The sequence below is a fragment of the Podarcis tiliguerta genome, assembly GCF_965153285.1.
Source record: "Podarcis tiliguerta genome assembly, chromosome: 5".
Taxonomy (NCBI): Eukaryota; Metazoa; Chordata; class Lepidosauria; order Squamata; family Lacertidae; genus Podarcis; species Podarcis tiliguerta.
Window position 1 is genome coordinate 15,360,533 of NC_139538.1, and position 24,548 is coordinate 15,385,080.

General features: G+C 39.1%; 1 protein-coding gene across 2 annotated transcripts in view; it reads right to left on the reverse strand.

Annotated features, from left to right (window-relative positions):
- Nucleotides 1-1,057: 1,057 nt before the first annotated feature.
- PRKCI (protein kinase C iota) overlaps nucleotides 1,058-24,548 on the reverse strand; it is a 34,607-nt gene continuing 11,116 nt past the window's right edge. For both annotated transcript variants that reach the window (XM_083442201.1, XM_083442200.1), the window contains exons 3-19: nucleotides 24,301-24,422; nucleotides 21,036-21,125; nucleotides 18,904-18,954; nucleotides 18,074-18,159; nucleotides 16,470-16,610; nucleotides 15,526-15,571; nucleotides 14,876-14,934; nucleotides 14,497-14,673; nucleotides 13,701-13,798; nucleotides 12,313-12,399; nucleotides 11,214-11,349; nucleotides 9,883-9,970; nucleotides 8,944-9,069; nucleotides 8,331-8,410; nucleotides 8,001-8,090; nucleotides 6,265-6,380; nucleotides 1,058-3,889 (exon numbers count right to left, since the gene is read on the reverse strand). In XM_083442201.1, the coding sequence (XP_083298327.1) occupies nucleotides 3,802-3,889; nucleotides 6,265-6,380; nucleotides 8,001-8,090; nucleotides 8,331-8,410; nucleotides 8,944-9,069; nucleotides 9,883-9,970; nucleotides 11,214-11,349; nucleotides 12,313-12,399; nucleotides 13,701-13,798; nucleotides 14,497-14,673; nucleotides 14,876-14,934; nucleotides 15,526-15,571; nucleotides 16,470-16,610; nucleotides 18,074-18,159; nucleotides 18,904-18,954; nucleotides 21,036-21,125; nucleotides 24,301-24,422 (1,681 nt within the window). In that variant the 3' untranslated portion in view covers nucleotides 1,058-3,801. The remainder of the gene's footprint in view (nucleotides 3,890-6,264; nucleotides 6,381-8,000; nucleotides 8,091-8,330; nucleotides 8,411-8,943; nucleotides 9,070-9,882; nucleotides 9,971-11,213; nucleotides 11,350-12,312; nucleotides 12,400-13,700; nucleotides 13,799-14,496; nucleotides 14,674-14,875; nucleotides 14,935-15,525; nucleotides 15,572-16,469; nucleotides 16,611-18,073; nucleotides 18,160-18,903; nucleotides 18,955-21,035; nucleotides 21,126-24,300; nucleotides 24,423-24,548) is intronic.

Below are 24,548 nucleotides of genomic sequence, written 5' to 3' on the forward strand. Positions count from 1 at the left end.
TCTTTTTTCAAACAGTGAAAACACAGCTCTGTTGATAGCAAAGGAGGAAATGCCTTTCTCTGGCACAAAGAAGTATGTAGGTGCTGCACCTGGATTTGATACATGTCTGAATGTGATCTTCCTTCATTCCTGAGATTCAGTGTTTCACTGTCAAGTGGGAAGCGCTCCTTAAACACATCGCAAGATTGCCCTGAGTAATGTGTGAAGGGGGCCGGGAGCCATGGCAGCTCTACACCATACTTTTAAAGCACATCCTACACACATTCAAAGGATGTGATCTCCCCTAAAGAATCTTAGGAACTATAGTTTCACTGCCAGAGTGCTGCTATTACCAGCATATTTAAACTATGCTTTAAATGTATAGTATGGGACACGGGTGGTGCTGTGGCTTAAACCACAAAGCCTAGGGCTTGCTGATCAGAAGGTTGGCGGTTCAAATCCTCATGACAGGGTGAGCTCCCATTGCTCAGTCCCTGCTGCTGCCAACCTAGCAGTTCGAAAGCACGTCAAAGTGCAAGTAGATGAATAGGTACCACTCTGGCGGGAAGGTAAACGTCGTTTCCGTGCACTGCTCTGGTTTGCCAGAAGCAGCTTAGACATGCTGGCCACATAACCCAGAAGCTGTCTGCAAACGAACGCCAGCACCCTTGGCCAGTAAAGCGAGATGAGCGCCGCAACCCGAGTCGTCCATGACTGGACTTAACGGTCAGGGGTCCCTTTACCTTTAAATGTATAGTATGGACCTGCCCCTAGTCTGCAACTCAGCATTTTCAATAGGGCTGTAAACAAACGATGGAAGAACGTCTTACGATGCACATTTCTCTTAACTGCTAATTGGCATTACTATAACCTAAATCGTACCCTTCCCTGCAGAAGAGATGCCAGTTCATAGACTCCCATGATGAATTAAGATTTGAGGAGTTAATCGTCTGTGAAAACTAATTATGTGTTTACTGTCTAATGTTCAAGAGTTCTCCAGCAGTAATAAAGAGAAGTAAATAAAATTGCTAAATTAGAAGGATACTCAAGGAAAGCGTACAATGAGTACAACACAGGATTTAAAGAAAAAGCCCTGGTGGTTTTTTTAATTTTGAAACTTAAAATGGAAAGTAAAAAAGTGTGCAGAAATACAAGAGATTACACAGTACAATACAATATCTGCAAAATGAAGTAAGTACATAGTACAAGATGGAAGCACCCATTTAGTTCAATGTTTACACTAAAAGGCTACCTTCAGAAAAGCATGCTGAATTAGCTGTCCACGTCTGAATTCCCTGTTCAATATTTTAAGACAGCCTCTACACATTTAATATATTTTTTTTAAAAAACAACAACTAACAACTTAATACCATGGCACTTGTTTGGAAACATGAAAAACAAAATGAAACAAAACTTGATATTTGCTTTCAACATCCCTCAGTTCTTTGTGAAAAATTGACACCATAAGATGAAATAAGTAAGACACACATATACAAGGGGGTGGGAAGCACATTGTAACATCTGCAATTTTACTCCTTTTGTGCTTTGAAGAAAAGTCTTAGATGTGAGAATTTCACTCACCTACAGTCTGTGAGTCAGAAAATGTACCTCTTATATAAGTCATTCTGTACCATGCAGCTTATGAAGTGAAACCGCTGTTAGTGGCCTAATTTCAGATACATTAAGAAAGGTCGAAATAAAATAGGAGGGCACAAGCCAAGTTGTAAGTTAGCTCTATTAAGTTATAGAGGTCTCCCTTCAAGAATGTAAAACTGAAAGACTATTCATCAGATCTAAAACATAGCACAATTAAATGTTTTTAGATGTACCCTGTAACTGACATGAGCTTAACAAGGGAAAGTACCAAAGTGGTTGAATTCCTCCTCTTCAACATGCCAGTGTTTGAAAAGCACAATGAAGATAATGCATACTAGTCAAAGAGGCAATTTTTGCCTTAATGCACAAATGTACCATAGATTAAGTTCACAATGGCAGAGAAAAATAACTCACAGAAGGCTAACTAGAATGTGCTTGGTTCTGGACAACTATTAAGTTAAGTCCACATTTCTACATTATCGAAAACACTTTGAAAATCCCTTGTCTTTACAAGCATTTAAAAATCAAGCAAAATACACAAGTGACATCTCCAGCCAGCAGTTCCTCGACTTTTAAGATAAAGCATGCAACTTTTTCTCGGTACATCATTATATTAATTATATACAGACCTTTAGAACGCCCATCTTCACTGACCTAGCTGGTTTGAATTTTTATTTAGACTTTTGCATACATCTTAGAGCAGTAAGTATAGGACCATGAGAGGAGCCACACTTCCCTAATCACATTAATAGAGGGATCCTTTTGTAGTGGTATAGTGTAATGGTTTTTCAAACTGTACAGCTGCTGTATGAGCCTATTAGCCTTTTAAATCTATAGTGAAAATAAATTCTGATCTACCTTAACAGAAGCTACAAAATTATAAAGCTGGCTGCATGAGGTTGTATTTGTTAACATTAGCTGCCTATTTCTGCTAAATACTTAATTTTTATTCTTTTTTAAAAAAACTCTACTGGTTCTTTTTAATTCAAACTGATACCATACATTTTATTAGCCCTTTTGAAAAGGACAGACTTAATAAGAAGGCACTCATTTACATAGCAAGGATGTACACCAAAGAACTTTGATTAAACGAATGACAAGTAATTTTGGAGTCAAATCTACTGCATGGTGCTTGAAAGAAAAGTCCTATTTAGAGACAGCCATGGTCTCCGCTGTCAAGAAAGCAACTATTCTCCATGACTCTGTCAAGCCTAAAGTAAATGCTGTGCCACTTCCAAGTCTAAAAAAAAATAGCAAGGCATTACAGTGGTACCTTAGTTTACGAATGATTCGGTTTACAAACTCCGCAAATAGTGTCCTGGTTTGAGAACTTTACCTCAGCATAAGAACAAAATCTGAACGGTGGAAGGACACCGGCGGCAGGAGGCCTCATTAGGGAAAGCATGCCTCGGTTTAAGAACAGTTTCAGTTTAAGAACCAACTTCCAGAATGGATTGAGTTCGTAAACCGAGGTACCACTGTATCCTGGAGACTGCAAATATTACACCACAATCCTATGCATGTTTGCTCAGAAGTAAATCCTAGCAAATCTAATGGCGCCTACTCCAAGTGCACCCAGGATTGCAATGCTAAAATTGTAACATGGAAGATGAAACTTTATGTCCAGTTCACACTGAATGTGGAATATACATGGAATGGAAGCGGGCTGTAGCAGTACATGTAAATTCTCCTGCTGCTCTTCATTTGTTTTCAGTCTAACACATTACCATTACCAATGCGAGTAAGCTTCTTAGCCAGCTCTGAGAACTCAGGTTTAACAAGGGTTCTTCAAACGAATTAGGGAGCATACTCATTTTACTCTGGGTTGGCAACAGACACATGTAAAACTGAAGACAGGTGGACTTGATGTGTTAATTTCACTTAATGCAAGCAGGTGCTCTTTAATTAGACCACTTTGAACCCAGAGCTGCATTACATTTCAAGCGGAATAGGTGGCAACATCCTCTATTTCACATTAGGCAGCCTGTAGGAAAATGGTTGCCTTGATGTTTCAAGTTCAACTTTGGCAAAATCTGTTTTAGTGTTTTAGATTTCCTTATAGTCAAATAAAAAGCATCCAGCTTATATAGCAGGTTAATGAAAAGTTCTTATTTGATAGCAAATGACAAAGGTAAATGCATTTTATTAATTGCATCCCAACTGCAAACTGTTCATCCATGCAGAAAAATGTGTCAGCGACAAATGGCACAGTTCAGAAGTGGGAGCTCAGACACATTCCTCAGCAGACATCAGAAGGGGATTGATATATTCAAAGCCTTCAAATTCAGACTGGTCAATCTTCTTCACAATATCACTGAAAATAAAAAGAGCATTTATATTCTCAAAAAACAATACAATACAATTTGTACTGAGGAAAAACCCCAGAGAGCGACTGTATTCAGCACTGGCTCTACTGAAACATCAGATTCATCAGGCTACTCTCTCAACTGTCCATCAGCAACCATTCCATCAAGCTACTACAGAAGGACAAAGCTTGCTGAAAAAGTAGTAACTTTTAGCCCTTTCCCTCTGACTCTTTCTATTCAAGCTGGTCTACAAGACCTCTGTAACTAAGAACCAGTGCAGAAGCTTCCTTTTTTCCCTTCTCTGAGTCCCATCTTGTGTAGAGTCTTTTAGATTGTAAGCCTGAGGGCAGGAACTGTCTTTTCATTCATGTCTGTAAGCTGCTTGGGGAGGTTCCCCCCCCCCCACTTTTAACTTAAAACTGAGGTGCTAAAAACAAATAAGGGAGCCCAAAGAAATGTGCTCTTGTTAGGGTTCTGATGCACTGAACAAAAAGTACACACAGGAATTCTTTTAGTCACTTCTCCTATCACTAAATTATAATCCAAGTAAAAACTATTATATTCATTTGTTGTTGTTGTTGTTGTTGTTGTTAATAATAATAATAATAATAATAATAATAATAATAATTTTTAATACCAAACATCATCCAAGGATGACAGGGCAGTTTAGTTTTTTAATAAAAATACAAACAAACAAAACAATACCACCACAACTTCCAGTTTAAGTGGCCGTAGACTAATTAGTCGAAGGCCTGGGGAAGAGGAATGTTTTCGCTTGGCATCTAAATACCGGATTTTTTGCTCTATAAGACACACTTTTTCCCTCCTAAAAAGTAAGGGGAAATGTGTGTGCGTCTTATGGAGCGAATGCAGGCTGCATGGCTATCCCAGAAGCCAGAACGGGGAGAGGGATCGCTGCCCAGCGCTCCCTCTCGCTGTTCTAGCTTCTGGGATAGACGTACGAGACCTCTTCAGGGTAGCAGGGAGCCTTCATCTTCTGGGATTCAGAGTATTTTTTTTCTTGTTTTCCTCCTCAAAAAACTAGGTGTGTCTTATGGTCTGGCGCATCTTATAGAGTGAAAAATCCGGTATACGAAATGAAGCTGCCAGGCGAGCCATCCTGGGGAGAGCCCCATTGGTGATATAGTTGGTGCAAGAGCTGGTTTGCAGGGTGGCGCAAAGTAATGTAACGGTGATAGCAGCAGCCAGGTAAGCAGCACCCATGGATTGGGGCAATGAGAGGGGAAGACAAAGAGGGGAGGACAATTAGGCCTGGCAGAATAGCCAAGCACATGGAGCAGCAGTGCAGGAGCTGCCCACCAAGGGTGCAATATTGCTGGCTGCTTCACTATTGTGTTCTGTGCGGGCAACACCCTGATGAAACAGCACCCAACAGGACTGAACCCTCCCATTCTCTGCAGTGTGGCAGGAGGTGGGGGGCCAAAGGAGATACAGCGTCTTCCTTCCTCAGCCCTCCTCCTGACTACCTTGGGTTTAAAAAACCCTAATTAACATTAGCCCTGCCCTCCGAGCTGATTCAGAGTTCCTGGTCAGCTGTTAACGGAGTCAGATTAGAAGAGCATGCACAGGCCTAGAAATTAATAAATTATGCTATCCATTTATAAATTTCTATTTTTTTGGTGCTTAGAATTCCTGAGCAATACCGGTAATTTCCACCAGTTCTTATTATAAGCAAGTATTTGCTCTCCAAAGTTAGAAATATATCTACACTTGTCCTCATATAACCCTAACAATAAATAATAATAATAATAATAATTTATTTATAGCCCGCCCATCTGGCTGCGTTTCCCCAGCCATACATAGATGCTTCATAGAAGCATGAAGATGGCTTCAGGATCAATTCATGTCAACACTACTTGTGATCAGGTAACAGGTGATATATCTCTACCGGAGACCCTGGAAAGGTGCCAGGCAGTACTGGGCAAGACAGACACTAAGTCTGGTTTTGGTATAAAGTGGCTTCCTGTGCTGAACTATCTGAAGTTACAAAATCCTGGATTGGTCCCAATTATATTTTTCAAAATCTCAGAAACCATGTAAGTTACAATTCATTGTGCAATTTACCAGTTGCCATTTTGTTCACCCCAATGGGGTAGTCATTTTTGTTCACATGGGAATATGAGCAGCTCTGCTGAATCAGACTAAGCGTCTATCCAATTCAGTGTTCTGCTTCCAGCAATGGCCAATCATCCAGGATACCTACAAGCAAGGCAGAATGTGGATAGCCTTCTTTGTTTGTCTCTACTTCTGGAAACTGTTAAGAGGTTCTGAAGTTCCATCACAGCAAATACTACCACAATAAGAGCTGTTAGAATTGCAGGGGAGCATTTCGTTCAGTTTAGTAGCTTAATCATTTACTTACTCATCATCAGGGGTGAGTTGAACAGGCTCATTCGTGAACTGGGAGTCAAAGTTGTCCAGACCAAATTCTCCACATATGTTTGGTTTAAAGGGAGGAACCACTTGCTTTTGTTCCATCTAGGAATAAGTTCACATAGCATTTAAGTGTTGCTGCTGGATAATTACATAGAGTGCATTAAGAATAATTCACATTTCTCTTAGGAGGACAAACTACAGGTTATAGTGTTTGTAAGCTTTTATTCCACACAATGATCCTATTGCTTTGGAGGCACTGTATAATGGGTAGAACGCTTTTGGCCCCCTTGTGGTTATGCTACAGGGTGCCATGGGGAACTACCGTATTTTTTGCTCTATAAGACTCACTTCTTCCCTCCTAAAAAGTAAGGGGCAATGTGTGTGCGCCTTATGGAGTGAATGCAGGCTGCGCAACTATCCCAGAAGCCAGAACAGCAAGAGGGATTGCTGCTTTCACTGTGCAGCAAACCCTCTTGCTGTTCTGGCTTCTGAGATTCAGAATATTTTTTTTCTTGTTTTCCTCCTCCAAAAACTAGGTGCATCTTGTGGTCTGGTGCGTCTTATAGAGCAAAAAATACGGTATTTTATCCCCCAATGCTACTTAATATCTACATGAAGCCACAGGGAACTGTTATCAGGAGTTTGGGGCCAAGGTGCCACCAGTACACTGTTGACACTCACCTCTAATTCTCCATTTATTACACTGGAAGCAGGATAACACCTGGACTGGTGCCAGTTTGGCAAACCTGCAGGCGAGTGGTTCCCATGGCAGAAAACAACACCTGGATGGGGTTGCATTCCCTATGAAGGAGCAGGTCACACACTCCATGGTGCATCTATACCTAGCTCTGTCACTGGAAGCCCAGACTGCCTCAGTACCTAGAAGCCTGATCAGCTGTGCCTGATACAACAGCTACAACCATTCCTGGGCCAGCTTAACTTGACCACAGTAGTTCAGGCACTGGTGACTTCTAAATTACTGCAATGCACTCTATCTGGGGCTTCCCTTGCTCTTGATCTGAAAACTGCAGCTAGTACAAAATACTGCAGCATGGTTGCTGACAGAAGCGAGACCCTGCCAACTTATAAACACGTCTGCTTAGAGATTTTCATTTGTTACAGAATCAGGTTCAAGGTACTGTTCCTGGTATATAAAGCCCTTAACAAGCCTGGGACCAGTTTATCTGCAGGGTGGCCTTACCCAATATGTGCCCACTCAACTGCTTGGATCTGCCAAAGTGACACTGTTAACAAGTGCCACACAATAATAATCCCGTACTTCTAAGAAATTTTTGTGTGGCATCACCTACACTTTGGTAGTAGGTGACGTCAAACAGACGTCTTTGCTATATTCTTTTCAGCATCTGCTTAAATGCAGTAGGTAAGTTTTGTTAAATCTTTAAAACCCCTTGCTTTGAACATAATCCCCAAACTTCTGAAAACATGCTGAGTAGTAGCATAGTAAAAGGTAACTGAGCTCCTGAAGTACTAAAATGACTACTGCACTGCATAGTCCATGCTCACTTTGAGTACTTGAAAGGACATTGCTCATGCCCCAAAAAGATTAATTATCTGCTTATAATATAAAATCTATGGGGAAAGCTCAATGTTTTTTTGGCAACTTTTCACTGACAATGGGAGAGGGTCTCTCATCCAGGCAAGATTTCAGATATTCACTGTGTATAGAACGATTTAAAAGCAATATTTATACTGTCCACTTACCAGGTCCCAATCAACATTACGAAAAAACGGATGTCCCTGAATGTCTGCAAACCCTGTTTGAGGATGACAACCTAGCCGTTCTTTTGGATCCTAGGTAAAGAAAACATGTAACATGAAGGTCAAATTAACTATTGTAACTGGGCCAGTAAACATGCATAGATTGTAAATATAAATGAGTTTCAGTACACAAATTGTTAAAGTGCTCATATTACATTCCTTCCCAAATATGTATTTTGATATTTTTATACTAATTTTCTCTTGCTAGTTTTAAACCTGTAACATGTATATTTAAGAACCAAAGTTCAACCCAAATATGGCGTGAGCTCTTACCTTGTTAAGAAAGCTTTTTAGAACACTTGCTGCCTTCACAGAAAGGGATCGTGGGATACGGATTTGCTTCTCTAGAATAACTAGAAGAAATAATTAATAACATTTTAATTTCATGAATTTTCTGTTTTAAAATTCTAAAGGTGTGTTTTGGAACTGAGGTACAACGGAAAACTCAATCTGTATAAGAGGTTGAACTAAATTAAAGGCTGTTTTTTATGCTAAATAGTAGTATTCTTTTGGACCATGGGATAGTAATTTCACCTATTTTGTGCTTTAAATACATGTAGGTTTCCTTTTCTGGCATAGGAACTTGACTGCACATTCCTTTAATTTAAAAGTTAAGATCTAGCCACAGAAGTAAACTTTCAGGTCTCTAAAAGCAATGGAAAATCAGCCCAATACACTGCTGTCCTTTAGCTAATTTTGCACTATGTTTGTTCAGAAAGCACAAATCTACTTGGGAATCAGGCATTCGTCAGGAGATAAACTTTGCCTCATTGTACATTTCACCATTTAATTTCAATCATACTTGCTCCTCATTGAAATGCATCATCCATGATCCACAGAACCAACTGCTTGAACAAACTAAAAATGGTGCTTTTGAATTACTTACCTTGGAAAAGATAGTCTTCTGTATTTTGATCAGGATTATCAGAGCTTCCAACAATATCAAATGGTGATCTGCCTGCCATCATTTCAAACATCAGGACACCTAAAGCCCACCAGTCCACACTAAATCCTGTGATTTAAAACAAGGCAGAACACGACTTTAAAAGGATTTGGTATAATCAGCATGTTTATCTGGCAAAGCCTTTAAAGATGTGGAAAGTAATAGATATAGCAGGAAGAAGAGCAGCGGTTAGACTACACAATCGAGGATTTCAAGGTAAATCTAGGTGGATAAGAAATTCCAGGCTTTCAATGACATCCTTATGATCGCTATGGCCTAGTTCTCCCAAAGAGGTAGTAAGCCAGTTCCCCAAGTGATTGCAGGTGGGCTCCACAGTTTGGGATGGCACCTCCCATCGGCTCAGGCAGGCAGAGTCTAATCTACTGACCAATTCACCTGGCGGGAGGGCAATCCCACTGATCAAACTGGCCTACCTCTTGCTGTGGCCAGTCTGGTCTAGCCAAGCTCCAGAAGAACCTAGTCTGCTTCATCTTTCTTTTTAAAAACCTCACAATTTCCCCCTTTTTCTTGCTTATCTTTTCTCTGAACCCCCCTGTACTCCTTCTACTTCCTTGCTTTCTTGCCAGACCTCTGCCCCCCACATCCTCTGCACAGGGCGGGGAAACACTTTAGAGGGCTGCAGGATGAGCAGTGCTGTGAGGGAGCTCAAACATGGTCCCCACATTCTAAGAAATCAAACTGATGAGGCAGAACTGGTCACTGTCAATTTATTTTGCATTTGGATCAAGTGCTAGGTTTAACTGCACAAACATTTTGAGTACAAGAGGGGTTCAGTGCCAGGGGGAAACTGTGGTGGACATTTGGTTTGTGTGGTAACTACTCATGCTCTCCAGGTTTGGTATTTATGCATGTAATATTTACCATAATCTTCTCCACGCAAGATCTCAGGAGCAATGTAGTTAGGAGTGCCACAGAATGTGCTTGTTGTGTCTCCAGGCCTTAATCCTTCCTTTTAAAATGGAAACAAAGGGGAATGAAAACCATACGCAAATATTTATTCTGCTTCCCATCATAATAGCAAGTCAGTTGTTTTAACTGCACAACACCTAATTTAACAGGCAAGAGCAAACATACAAGCTCTTTTTCATACATGCGCCACACTTTCAGAATAAAAAATTTAATTGATAAGAAATACATTGGAAAACAAAAAGAAACAACTCCTAGCTTGATCTATAGCATAGATCACAACTACTTTATAATATGATTGTGGGACATCCAGAAAGTATAAAACAATGCAGCTACATAAGAACAGGAATCATTCCCAAAATATAATTATAAACAAGCCTTTTGCACTCAATGAGAGGAGTAAGCTTGCTTTTGCAGGGTAATCTTATTTATATTAGATCTAATTTGAGACAAAGAAGTCGCTCTTCTGATCCTTCATATTTGTCAGAATTGAAAACCCCTGTTCACAATAATATGTCATGGAGAACTGTAGAATAGCGAATGCTCTTGAAGAAGAGTTGTTTCTGGTTCTATATCCCAAAAGAGTCCAGTGGCATACTCCTGTATTTCATTATACTGCACTGAAAAGTTTAAACGTTTCCTTGATTGTTCTTGAATCTTCCTGCCACACTTGCCATCCTCTCCTGCCAAACCAGTGTGGAGCGCCACACCCTTTGAGAACCACTGCACTAGAGCAAGATAAAAGTAGCGCTCTTTCTAAAAACTGAAGATGTTCTGGGCTGCTAGCTAAAGTCCATGGAAAATCATTTTACTGAATTAGCAGAAAATCTAGTTAGCACAATTCCAAACTACTTGAGGCTCCCACAGGTGGCCAGAGGTGGCAGAATTTCTTAACAATCTACTCAAATCCCCCTGAAAATCTGCATTGGGAGGCCTATGAGACCACGCCTGAACAGTGTGGGGGAAGTCATGTTTGGGGCTGCAGGGGATAGAGGAAAGCAGCAATAACTGGAGCTTGTGTATTTATGGGAGGACAACATGGCACCCAAACCTAGTACCATAGACTTACTGCTGCTTCTATACAACTTGAAAAAAGGAGTCAAGAGAAACCATGACAGCTGCAGTCCATTGATATTCCTCTTCTCTCCAGTTATTTGGTAATTTGATTGCATCATTGTACATATTTTAATGAAGCCAACCTAATCAAAAACTACAGCACATTCTAGGGAGGAAAATCATGTTAGGAAAATCAAGACTTCAAGATGTTTGGAGATTTTGCCTCTTACCTTGCACATGCCATAGTCAGTCAGTTTGATATGCCCCTCAGAATCTAGCAACACATTATCGAGTTTCAAATCCCTATAAATTATTCCTCGTTCATGAAGGTAGTTTAATGCTAAACTGATTTCTGCCGAGTAAAACCTAAAATGAAATTGAAGTGCCTTATTTTATTCTTAAGCTTCCATAGCTAGATCCAACAACACCAGCAGTGTATATCAAACGTTATGAAACTGGGTGTCCCTTCTAAGCTTATTAGTCATCTCAGGCCTCCCTGAAATCTATAAGTTAGAGTGTTACATCCTCTGTGGAGGAGCTATTTCTACCTTTCATCATTAGGCATTCGAGTTTTAAGTCTTTGAGAAAGGTGGAATATATTAAGTATAATTAGTAGTGACCTGACCCTTCCACCCTTCAGTTGAACCCCAGTAATTCCAAGCTCTGATGCATATGAACACAACTAGCTTTTTTGTGTCTTCTTTCTGCTGAGTGGCAAAAAAAAAGTTAAATGTCTAAAAATCAGTCTCTTGGCAGTTTTAAAAGGCTTTTTGAAGTAGGAGCCAATTATGTCTGCCAGAAGAGATCAAACTGTGGTGCCTGAGAAATTCAAGAACAACAGCTAAGACGAGTGAGAAAGTAAATCTAGAATTTGAAGGTATAAACAAGTAAAGAACATACAACTTTTATTCACCCCTCTCAGCTGTGCTGGCAAAGAATGAGCACAGGAGGCAGTAGGTGGTACTTAACTAAGTTTTACTCAGAGTAAACCCATTGAAATGATTATGACTAAGCTAGCTCCATTAATTTCAATAGGTCTCCTTTGAGCAAAACGTAGTGGAATACGATCCAGCGCCACATAAAATGACTGTGGCACCCATTTCAGAGTTCTAGGCTACTTAACTTTGCAAATGAAATTGGATTCATTTTGGAGCATCTCTGAAAGAGAAGATAAGAACCACCAAATGCAACTCTTTCATTTCAATAATTAGGCTGACCAAAACAATAATTAAAATTGGGAGGGAAAAGGAGATGTTCCATGTAATTAGACACCTTTGGGTTTTTCCTCAATCCATAACAATGTGCAAAAGTCATGACAGGAACACATACCTTGCATGCTCTTCCGGCAATTTCCTTTGGCGCTGCATATGAAACATGAGGTCCCCTCCATTTACATACTCTATAACAAAAAATAGCCTGGAACACAGAAGTAAATTCTATAATGGCTTGATTCTTATAGGCTTTTATTATTATGTTTCACCTTGTCGCCTACACAAACTTAACAACTGAAATGCTTTCAGAGCGTTCCCCCTCTCCTCTTTGGTTAGTTCATCTCAAACATCAATAAAACATGTCTATTTATTCTCCCTTTGCAGGTATTTTCAACATGAACACAGCCCCATACCACCCTTCCTCTGCAGATCAATGGGCAGTTTACCCTATAAATCTTATAACATACATCTTATAATCTTATTCCTTTACTGATAGGTAGTTGGGAGTACAGCTCTGCTGAATGCTTCAGGACTTGTGTTTTGATTTTCCTTGTACTCCCTTTTCGTCAAACTCTACCCTTCCTCAAAAAGGTTTGCCTGAGGATATATTCTCTAGTGTTTTACCATAGTAAGTAAACAGGCATGTATACTGAAGTATGTGACACAGAAGCACTAGGCAACTATGAGAAAATGATTCTAGGCTTGTTTATCACCTTCCTCCTTCTTTTCCTATTTTACAACCTTGCACTACCATCTTCTTTAATAAATATATCACACCATGTGTGTCTGTTGTATGCAGCTTTGTTTTCAAGACATTTGATCAACTAAAGTAGGCATCCCCAAACTCGGCCCTCCAGCTGTTTTGGGACTACAACTCCCATCATCCCTAGCTAACAGGACCAGTGGTCAGGGATGATGGGCATTGTAGTCCCAAAACAGCTGGAGGGCCGAGTTTGGGGATGCCTGAACTGAAGTATTCTATTCACTTCACCACTCCTCAAAGTGTTTTCCTATGCTTAAGCAATTTCATTATTATAGTAATCCATTTTACTTAGGTTTTGAACACTCAATGAAAAAGCAAACAATTGTTTTGGCACATTCTGGCTTTTCTCCTTATCTGTACTGTGTTCAAACTTTAACGCAGACTATGATCTCTCTGCACATGTGGTTCCCATCCTTCCACCTTCATTAACTATAGTTCTCCTACTCCCAATTAGAAACCAGCTCTTCTGCATGCTGTTTTTACATTTCATTCTACTATCCTTTATTCTACGGATGGCTTCATTGTTCAACAACTCTCTTTTGAAAATCATTTTTGCAGCTCAAGATTTCCTTACAGCCATTTCTTTGATCATAAGGAACCTGTCGTTCAAGTCTTTTTTGATGAAACTGCATAAGTGTTAGTGCTATATGTTGCTAATTATATCTTAGTGTTGGGGGGAAATAATGGCTTATTATAAAAAGGATCAAGTGAAAGAACCTGCAAAAATCATATTACACAATTACCTGCTTTCTGTCTGGAAACAAGAGTGAAGGCCAACAAGAAAAGGATGATTTGAAGCCTGCTCAAAGACATGTTTCTCTGTCTGAACCCAATCAATATCCTATTATAAAAACACACAGAACAGTTGCTTTTTTTAATACTTTTGGCTAATATCAATTAACTTGCAACAGATAAGCAGAAATACAATTTCCTGGCTCTTGTAGACAGACAATGATAATCAGATTCTTAATTATCCTGAAAAAAGTCATACCCATTTCTAAAGTCAAATATTCTGCTCCCATATTCGGCAATTCGTAGGATGCAATTGAATTTTGTTTCCAAAATTAAACAACAATGCAATTTCAAAAGTAGCTTAAACTCCCCATGGTCTTTAAGTTGCTTATGGTTATAGCTTCCTTTAAATGCATTTACGCCATCAATGTCTTTAAGCACAAATAATTATTTGAGGTTTGCCGATACAGATGTGTATTAAAAGTCTGAGAAATAGTTTAAGAAAACTATCATGTCACAATGCAGAGAGACTAACCTTGAGAACCCAAGATTGTCTTTATACATAAACAGGAAGGGCTCTTCCTGAAAAGAGATTTGGTCCAACATTTCCATATCTTTTAAATTGCTGACAGAGTTTTAATTAGTGGAAAACCCGATGAACTCGTTAAGAACCAAACTCAGAAGTGCCACTCTGAATACAAATAAACTTGATCACAAATTACAGGGGAGTTATCTGACATCTAATATGCCACCATTCATATAAAACAGAATTTAAAGAACAGTTCATTTAACAGAAATACTACTCACCTCATCATCATTTACTAGTTCCTTTTTCACAACTTTCATTGCATAAATGCGCTCAGTCTTCTTTAACCGAACCAGAAGTACTTTCGCATAACTTCCTCTCCCTATAACTCGAAGTAGATCAAAATCTTGGAGACCCAGACTGGAAGATACTTTACCACTTTCTCTAATACTTGTTGCCTATGGGTAGATGGAAACATTTAAATAGAATTGCCCTGGGTAATACTGTCAGATCTTTGAGAGCTTTCCTGACATCAAAAATTCTATTAATAGGCTAACTGAGCTGCCTATGTTGTGCTGGAAGTTACAGGTAAGTTTCTTAGTATTCCAGAAATGCACAGATAACTTAGTAAAAAAACAAGACATAAAACAATTAGAATACCTCCTTTTCTTCACCAACATGGTCCAAACTTTCATGACTTGAAGGATGATAAGGAATCACTAAAAGTAAAAAAAATGTAAAGATAATATCAAAATCACAGGCAAATGCAATTCCTTTCTGCAAGTGATTGGAAATTCCTATTTGCTTTTATGCTTCTAAGATGGTAAATTAGCAAAGTCTGCTAGAACGTCCTACAAATTAATTAATTTTGCTGTGTTATCCCAAACACGGCCATATTACGAAGTCATCTTCTGTACATCCACAGGGTAGGCATGGCTGTGCCCGTTCCCTGCAGTTAATAGAACACACTTCTAAAGGTGGTTTTATATAGAGATCACAAATAAATGATTCATTTAAAGTCAGTGAAGAATATACATTTTTGCTTCTTGCTCACAGTAGATTAAAAAAATAGAAGATTGTATTCAACACCGCCATTCTGCTCATGCAGCATACTTTTGCCTGCACAATGAAACTTCCTCTCCCTTGAACCCTCAAAATCTGTTCCAGTAAAGTCCTGCTGTATAAGTGCAACATGCACAGTGATGGATAAAACCCAGAAATTATTATGCAAATAAGAAGCACTAATTCATTTCTTTTGGGGGAGTCACATTTGGTCCGTTCAATAGAATTACAGAAAGCACTGTTCTTACCTGGTTCCATGTTATCAAGATGCACTGATGAAGGATCCATAGACTCCTACAAAAAGACAAAGAATAAGATTACAACTTTTCTGTTTTCTACAAGGAGCTACGTCATTGTCTCAAATTGCAAAACTGGCAGTCTAAATCTAAGATTTCAATCCTATGTTCTTGTACTTGGGATTAAATCCCACTAAACAGAGTAGGGCATTCTTCAAAATAATTAATGCACAGACCAGACTATATAAATCTTTGATCAGAAGCCACAAGGTCTGGTGCAAAATTTAAGGGCCTCACAATTTTTGTGTTTCATTCATTGAAACACAAATTCAAAATTCATTCAAAATTAATGTTGTTATTTAATAATAATTACCCACACTTTACAGTAAGGTACCAGGCCTGATCACAACAATAAAACCCAGTATTAGAAACAGTTTAAAACAACTTACAATCACAAAAATGAGGTGGGTTCTCAAAATATACACCAAGTTCAAAAGCTAGGATCGTTTAGTTACCAAAATCAAGCAGGATTGAAGTGCCCATATTGGCATCTAAATTCACTTTCACAGAACAGTAAAGCAAACCAGCTGTGTTATATTTTAGTGAGGCAACATCAGACATCAAAACCAGAATCAAAGAAGTGAAAGTCAAGTGTGGCATTCAGCTTTTGTGCTCTTCCAGTTGTTCCATCTGTGCAAATCAGCTTGTCAAACAGAACCGGCCCCCTCACCTCCCCCAGCACACTGGTCTGGAGGTTCTCCAACCCCCAGAGCCTATTTTGGGGATATGGGGAGAAGCCCCATTGCATGTGGAAGTCTTAGCACAGGGCTTACACTAATGGGGCATGTTAGGCTAATCCCACCCCAGGTCCCCATCACAGTCTTAGTAAAACCATTATGTATACATGTGTATTTATATGCACATTGGAGAAGGTTATAGCTATCAATATCACTTACTTGTGGTAATGCGTGTCGGCCACATTCTATGCTGACCAGTTTGTGACATTTTTTGTGAACGAGGAGTTTACAATTGATGCATTTATATCCCTGGCGTCCCAGTCCCCATATCCTATCAGTGCAGATGGCACAATGAGCTCTCTGAAAAACAAACAGGCAAATGACCATTAACTAACAGTATCTAGATATTCTCAAACTACGACTCATGCAATAGGGTATCTACTCACAAAATACCACACTGAAAAATCTGATAACCTGTTGCTCTGAAGTTATGGTTAAAGTAAATAGCTCACAAGTGCTCCTTTTGTGTTGTTTCTGGCTTTCTCAGAGTAAAATTATGTTCCCCACTACAGACATTTAAACTGCTCTGTTTTGTTAATTTGTTTGTTGTGGTGGTTTTTTTTAAAAAAACAATATTTCTCCCCCTCTCCATTTATTCTCTGGTCTTTTGACTATATACACATTTTTTATAACGCAATGATGAGATAACCAATCTCATTAAATGATAATATATATAACAAATTCTGAGCATAAAAAATACCCAATTTTAAGTTTTGTTGAATCTCTGTAAAACAGAACCTCCAGTACCCATCTCACTGAGTTGGTTCAAAAGGATACAACTGCCAGTGGTTATCAAAAACTACTGACAAAAATATCAAGTAAGAACAAAAGGGTTTTACTCCCTCTATTCACCTCGTGATGAAGGTTATCTACCAGAGCTACAAAGGCTCATTCAGTCCCATAACCATGTCTGAAGCCAGATTAAAATGGGTCAAGATAATCAGTTTCATCCAAGAGTGCCTGATATGATATGAAGTTGGTTTAATACCCCTGGCTTCTTTTTGCAATCACAGTTTCCTGTTTCAGTTAGAATAGGAAAATATTATTTAGAGGCTTCCATGACTGACTGCTTATGTTGTGAAGGGACAAGTCAAAGGGACTGCATGCATCAGGGAAAGGGTGGCTCATCTCCTGGGTTATTAAACAGAAATACGCTTGTCTCAATGTGGTGGTTACTATGTGTGAAGCACTTTGTATGTTATAAAGCACTATATAAACATTCCTTGGTTGTCAGGATCCTTCATTATCCATGATCACCGGACTCATCTGTAGGGTACACTGTACTAACAAATAAGGGTGCCCAATATTCTGTATAAGTTGGGCTTTAAATACAATACTTTGAAATCCCAGCATAAACACTCAAGAGCAAAGCTTTCTCCCATTTCATAGAATCATAGAATCATAGAGTTGGAAGAGACTACAAGGGCCATCGAGTCCAACCCCCTGCCAAGCACAAAAGGACTTTCCTTTAAAGGACATAGCACATTTTTAAAGCAGCACATTTAGTTGAAAACCACAGGGTGCTCAGAAATAAATAGTCCTACAGATGTTTTATTATATGGAAAACTAAATAAACTCTAATTGGACTTGCAGCTGACAAAGTAAATTTGATCTTTTAAGGCCTATTTCCTAATTATCAGTACTTACATAAAAAGGCATTTAATATCTCAGGAGGACAAAGTCCATTTTGAAAAGGTGATATTTATTAGGAGAGGTTAACTACAAATGAAAGAGCAGTCTCAGTAAAGTCTATTAAAACCTACCCTGTTGAATCGCTTGGCTTGGAAAGTGTGACCATTTGCACAATAGAGCTTTCGCCATCGCCGTGCACCTCGACGATAAATAGACTCTAGGGGGAGAAATTGGAAACAATCACACAAAAACTCCAGAGAAGGCTGCTTGTTTTGTCCCTAGCTATCAAACTGAGCCCAGTTTCAAGAATTATGCAAGTCAAGCATATGTAAATAGATTACCCAAATATTTAACAATTACTTTGTATTTATAAAGGTTTTTACTCTTGTGTATCACATAATCTCAGCAAGCCTTAAAACTGGCCTTGAAGGTTGGCTAGTGTTTCTATCCTCTGTTATGGATCTTGGGTGTAAGCATAATTGTATGATAGTTACCAGCTTGCCTATCACCATCAGTAACATCACAGATAAAGTGAGATTTATACTGGAGTTTCTTGGGTCACGGTTTATTTGATTAACCACCATACTGTACTCCCCAGTCAGTCATAAAATTGAAAGTTATGTATATTTTTAATTTAGGTAAAATTCAGGGAGGCTCGTATGACACCTTCATTACATATTTTTAGATGGCAGGTGAAAACAGTTCTTAATAACCAAGCCTTTGTCTCATTAACATTCTATGGCCTTTTAAATGTGTTTGTAGAATGAGGTTATTTGTTTTTGTTTTATTGTGTATTTTCTGTTCTCATTTTGATTTTTATGCTGTGAACCACCTTGAGATCTTTGGATGAAGAGTGGTATATTTATAAGTATAAACAAACAGCTCAGTCCAAAAACAAAAACACAAGGATTGAGATTTTTAAAATATGATAACACTGCATATTTCAAATAATTATACTTACTATCTTCCCCTGGACAGGGCATTCCAGGCCTTTCTGGTACACAAGGAAACACTGGGGGAGGGGGAAAAAATCAGTAATACTGCATTAGCTATTATTTTAATGATATGTGAAAAGATAAAATATGCATCAGAAAGCAGTGGCCCTAAGTTACATAGCAGAGAATTGAGCATTCAGTGTCATCTAGGGCACATGCAGGCCACATATACGAAGTCACACTGTGTTTCTAAAGGACTCATTTCAGTTAAGAATGGATCACATAAGTGCCTCAGAACGGTAACTAGCATTCATATAAAAATAAAAACGTTATCCATGGCATTTATATTTCTCCCACTCAACTTCCTACTAGCAAGAAGTGTAAAATCTGTAACGATAGAAATAGTCACGAAGACAACAGTTGTTTCAAGTACACCAGAACTTTACTCGTAACAAGCATTTTATCTGAGCACCTTTACAGAAAATTAATCTGAACCACTGTTCCATAATTCACATTTGAACAAGTATCTACTCTAGAATAAAAATATGTTTTGCACATCAGGATTTTAGTGTTTGGATCTTGGTATACGTTAACTGAAGGAAGTTTAGAAAAGAACATTTTATATTCTCTCTTCCCTGTTACAACCCCTCCAAAGTCTCTCTAGGATGTCATTGAAGGGGAATGTGAAGGATGATCAAAAGTGGGTAGACAGATTTTGATACACTTTCTAATCTACCAGCAGCCCCCTGTGCCCATGCAACATTGACCAGGAGGGTCCCTCAATCCTCCAGAGAACCTTTCGAGGGGTGAGGGCAGCTAGAGGGGAGAGGAGATGGGAAGCTGCCCTTCTGTGACCTTTCTTAAGTTAACTTCTCTCAGAATCCAAGGCTATGGTTTCAGATTACAAAAGGTACTTTTCAGATAACTATTTGGAGGGATTAATTATGCCAAGTGGGCACATATTCTGCAGGTAAACACAATTAAGGCATCCCAATTCTATGAGCTACTAGCATGAAGGAGTAGCATTTACAGAATGCAGAATTTTTATGCCCGTGCAAGGAACAACTATTTTTCATATCCTAATGCTAGCACCAGATTAGTCCCAGCACAGGAGATGTTTAGGGGGCTAAGTCACCAGTGCTTCATTCCACTCTTGTGCAGCACTGTTAATACAGTGGTATCTCGGGTTAAGTACTTAATTTGTTCCAGAGGTCCATTCTTAACCTGAAACTGTTCTTAACCTGAAGCACCACTTTAGCTAATGGGGCCTCCCGCAGCCACAGTGCCGCTGGAGCACAGTTTCTGTTCTCATCCTGAAGCAAAGTTCTTAACCTGAGGTACTATTTCTGGGTTAGCAGAGTCTGTAACCTGAAGCGTCTGTAACCTGAGGTACCACTGTACAAAGCAAGCTATGCTGCTCCAACGGGACAGTGAGATTATAGAATCCCTTGTCATTTTGCTCTGCATCCAATGGATGATTGGGGCAGATTTGAATTCTTACACTAAGGAATGTGCATCCTTCCTGTTGGACATAGGATTGTACCGCTATACTTTAAACTACGTTGGTGCCTCGGGTTACAAACGCTTCGGGTTACAAACTCCGCTAACCCGGAAGTAGTACCTCGGGTTGAGAACTTTCCCCCAGAATGAGAACGGAAATTGTGCGCCGGCAGCACAGAGGCAGGCCCCATTAGCGAAAGTGTGCCTCAGGTTAAGAACGGTTTTGGGTTAAGAACGGACCTCCGGAACAAATTCGAGGTACCACTGTAGTTGAAAAGACATTAGCACTAAAAAATGAGGAAATGCCTGCGTATTCTCCACTCCTCAGATCAGGAGTGGATGTGCCAAAGTGATGTCTAGTATAGTTAAAAATATTTTTGTTTATTCCCTCCCCGGAAAACCTTTTGCATGGTAAGAAGGCAGGTGGACAAATATGGTATGTAAAACAAATATCCCTAAACAAGGGTAACTTGCTCCATCAGTCTTTGCACACATGTGTTTTTAAAAAACAAAGCTGATGAACATTTAAATATTAAAATAGAGGTCATTCATGCAGGCTGAAGAATATATTCCTTCCTTCCTTCCTCTCTGTCCCTCCTTCTCTCATGCATGCAAGCGCGCGCACACGCACACACACAACAGTATTATACCATGTTACCATGTATTAGGAGTTCTGAATCTTTGTTTAGTTCATACAACCGGAAAGCTTCTTCCAATTCCAGCTGAGAAGAAACAGTACATGGATCCCCTAGAAAGAAATGAATTCATTCAATGAATACAACTCAACTTGAGTCAAGCTGCTCCTTAACATATTTCTACAACCAAGGGTAATATTCTCTTTAGAGTTCTTGATTATGTCAGCTCATGTTTCAGAGAGACTACCTAATTGCTTTCCAATCTAAAGAAGGAAAATTATGAATTGTTTATTTTTAAAATATTTTGACTTAAGCCTAGCAAACAAAATCTGTCATTACACCCCCACATTCACTGGATAAACTAAATATGTGCCAATTTTCCTCTAAAAGTATGTTTCTTGTAGTTGCATTAGCATTTCAGATTCACAATATTTTCTATGATAGAGTGAGTCTTTTAAAAAGAATATAGTTCTTGAGAAAGACTTTCCTCCTCCCCACTCCCATCCGTTGAGATTTATAGGTGCGGATTTAATCTATTTTATATGCCAATAAAAGAAGCCATAAACAAACTTTGCAAGGCTTACATTCATGGAGGACATGGGCTTCAAACGGTTACTCGTTATGATGGCTGTATACTACCTCCAATATCAGAGGCAGAATGCCGCTTGAGGAACAAGAACAGGGGAAAACTTATGTGCTTATGCCCTGCCTCCAGACTTCCCATGGGCATCTGGCTAGCCACCAGAAAAAACAGGATGCTAGACTAGATGGGCCATGGGCCTGATCCAGTAGGGCTTTCTTTGTGTTCAAGGCTGGCTAAAGTTATTCTCACAGCTACACAAAGAATAACTAGCTTTTTTTCAGAGCCATTTCACACATTAAGATTTTTACATGCAAACATTTAATGACTGTAACAAACATGTTTGCAGACATGTATGCATGCTGAAGCGCTGTGATTGATAACAACTTTTTGTTGACAATATCAGCAAACTCAGATTTAATAATAATAATAATAATAATAATAATTTTTATTTATACCCCACCCTTCCCAGCCAAGGCCGGGCTCAGGGCAGCTAACAAGCAATAATAAAAACACGGTGAATGAATACAACTTAAAAACAAGATTAAAATACAACTATTAAAATATTGAAACATTAAAATATTAAAATGCAGCCTCATCACAGGAGGAGAAAGGAAAAAGGAAAAAAAAAAGAGGGCGAGGGAGTCAAATTGGCTCCAAGCCAAAGGCCAGGTGGAACAACTCTGTCTTACAGGCCCTGCGGAAAGAAATCAGATCCTGCAGGGCCCTGGTCTCATGAGGCAGAGCGTTCCACCAGGCTGGAGCCAGTGTTGAAAAGGCCCTGGCTCTGGTTGAAGCCAATCTAACTTCCTTAGAGCCCAGGAACACTAGGGTGTTGCTTTTTATGGACCTTGAGGCTCTCCGTGGGGCATACCGGGAGAGGCGGTCCCGTAGGTACGAGGGTCCTAGGCCGTGAATGTATTTACAGATACATAATACTATGTGAAATGGGTCTCTTGAGATGTAATGGCTCTCTTTTACCAAAACTTCACAATTTCTGTAAAAAATATCTTTTTCACCATCCTAAATACCAATTGTATATTTGGGAATTCATCCTAAGTCATTTGAGATACAACTGGCACCCAAAGCTAAAGGACAACATCTCTTCCTTTGTACTATGCTCAAAACTGATTAAACAAGGGCATCTAAGACAGACAGTGAATATTGCACAGAAATGAATTGTTGCAATTAAAGAAGAAAGTTTTCATTCAAGGACACTAAGAGAACAAACCTGTTTCTCTTCAGCCAAGCAAAGAAACAATTGTGGTACAAGTTTAGCAAAACAAAGAGAGAAAAAAGAAAAATGGGCAGGTGTTCTTAAGTATGCCTGAGGATATTTAGTGCTTACCAGAATTAATGTTTACTTTGTATAACAATGATTCTAGGTGTGCCAAGGTTAAAAAGTTGCCTGCTCCACCTCACCATCTCAACAAAATCCTTACTTTCAGAATGAGGGAAACAGGAAGAACAGTCAAATGAAGATGACATTGTGCTCTTACACCCCAGTATGAACATATCATCAATGACTCACAACCTACAAAACCATTACATTAAGTGTAACACATCAGGTATGCGGACTCATGGGTGTGTTTATTGTTCAACCCTACAATCTTAGTTTTGTTCCAAAACTTAGGACTCTAGCTCTCATGAGTGCAAAGAAGTGGGAAAATATGGAAGCAATGGCTGCAATCCAGTCTGGTGTCTAGGTCACTTTCACCAATGCAAATAAAGGAACTCAGCGATAGTATACTTTCAATTCACATAATTTCTCTACTGAACTAGGAACTCTGAACTGAGATTAAATACCAGGAAGTTTACATTGCAAGTCATTTGGGAAAATAAGGAACTTGTTTTGCAGCTTTCCAATCCTGTAATTTTATTTGCATGTGTTTTCCCTGGCACACTCTTTCTCTATACTCCCCCTCAAAACTTAACTGTGGTACATTTCCACGGCAGCTTGAGCTAATGATTTTATTGTAACTTACTGACCAGCACACAGGAAAGCTTTTTTCCTCTGCAGGCAATAGTTAAAAAGTTTGCTATTTTGGAAGAATAAGTGACCTATAACTAAGGAAGGCATTTCTTGAAAATGCATTTACATAAGAAACAATCAAAACACATGACAGAAACAGCAAAAATCAATACCAAAGCTTAGGAAAGGAATAAGATCTTTCTTGGTTCATATTACATATAATTTGGTGACAATGAACTAGATTAGCATATGGAATTTACTGCCCTAAAGAACAGAGAATCTTAAAACTTCTCACTTTATACAGTACTAAGATGTCTCGAGTTCTCCTTCTCCATGTTTATAGTTGGAATGCTCTGAAAACTGACATGCCTACATCTGACACATGAAAGAGTTCAAATAGACTGCTATGGTCTTCCTTCCTTCCTTCCTTCCTTCCTTCCTTCCTTCCTTCCTTTCTTTCTTGGCAAATAGAGGCTACAGATGAAATGAAATGCTTTCTACTTTGGTGCTGGGAAGTAAAGCTGGGATATTAGGTAGAAGCAGTGCTTTTTTTTCTTAAAAAAATGTTTAAGGGTACTCTTATTTTCCAACTCATTGAAATTCTGCCCCTTAATGAGGCCAAACTTAGATTCACAAAATGTTTAGGGGTATGTGTACCCCTATGTCCCCCCAGAAAAAAGCACTGGGTAGAAGATACTAGTATTTTATGAAGTAGTTCTGCTTTGTATCATCTTACCTTCTTCATCGATCCACTTCATGGTAAAAAGCTGCTCATTATCAAAGGCGCACATGTCTCGAACTTCGTTACACAATCCCTCAAAGGAGATGGAAGGTTCAAAGTAGGTTATCATAATGTCACTGGAAAGAGTCCAAACAAATGGTCTATTAATTTCAGAACTAAGGACCTATTTATATTGCATCAACTCTATTTGCTTCCATCTGTCAATGCACATGCATTCGTTTACCTGTGTGTTTGAGTCTTGA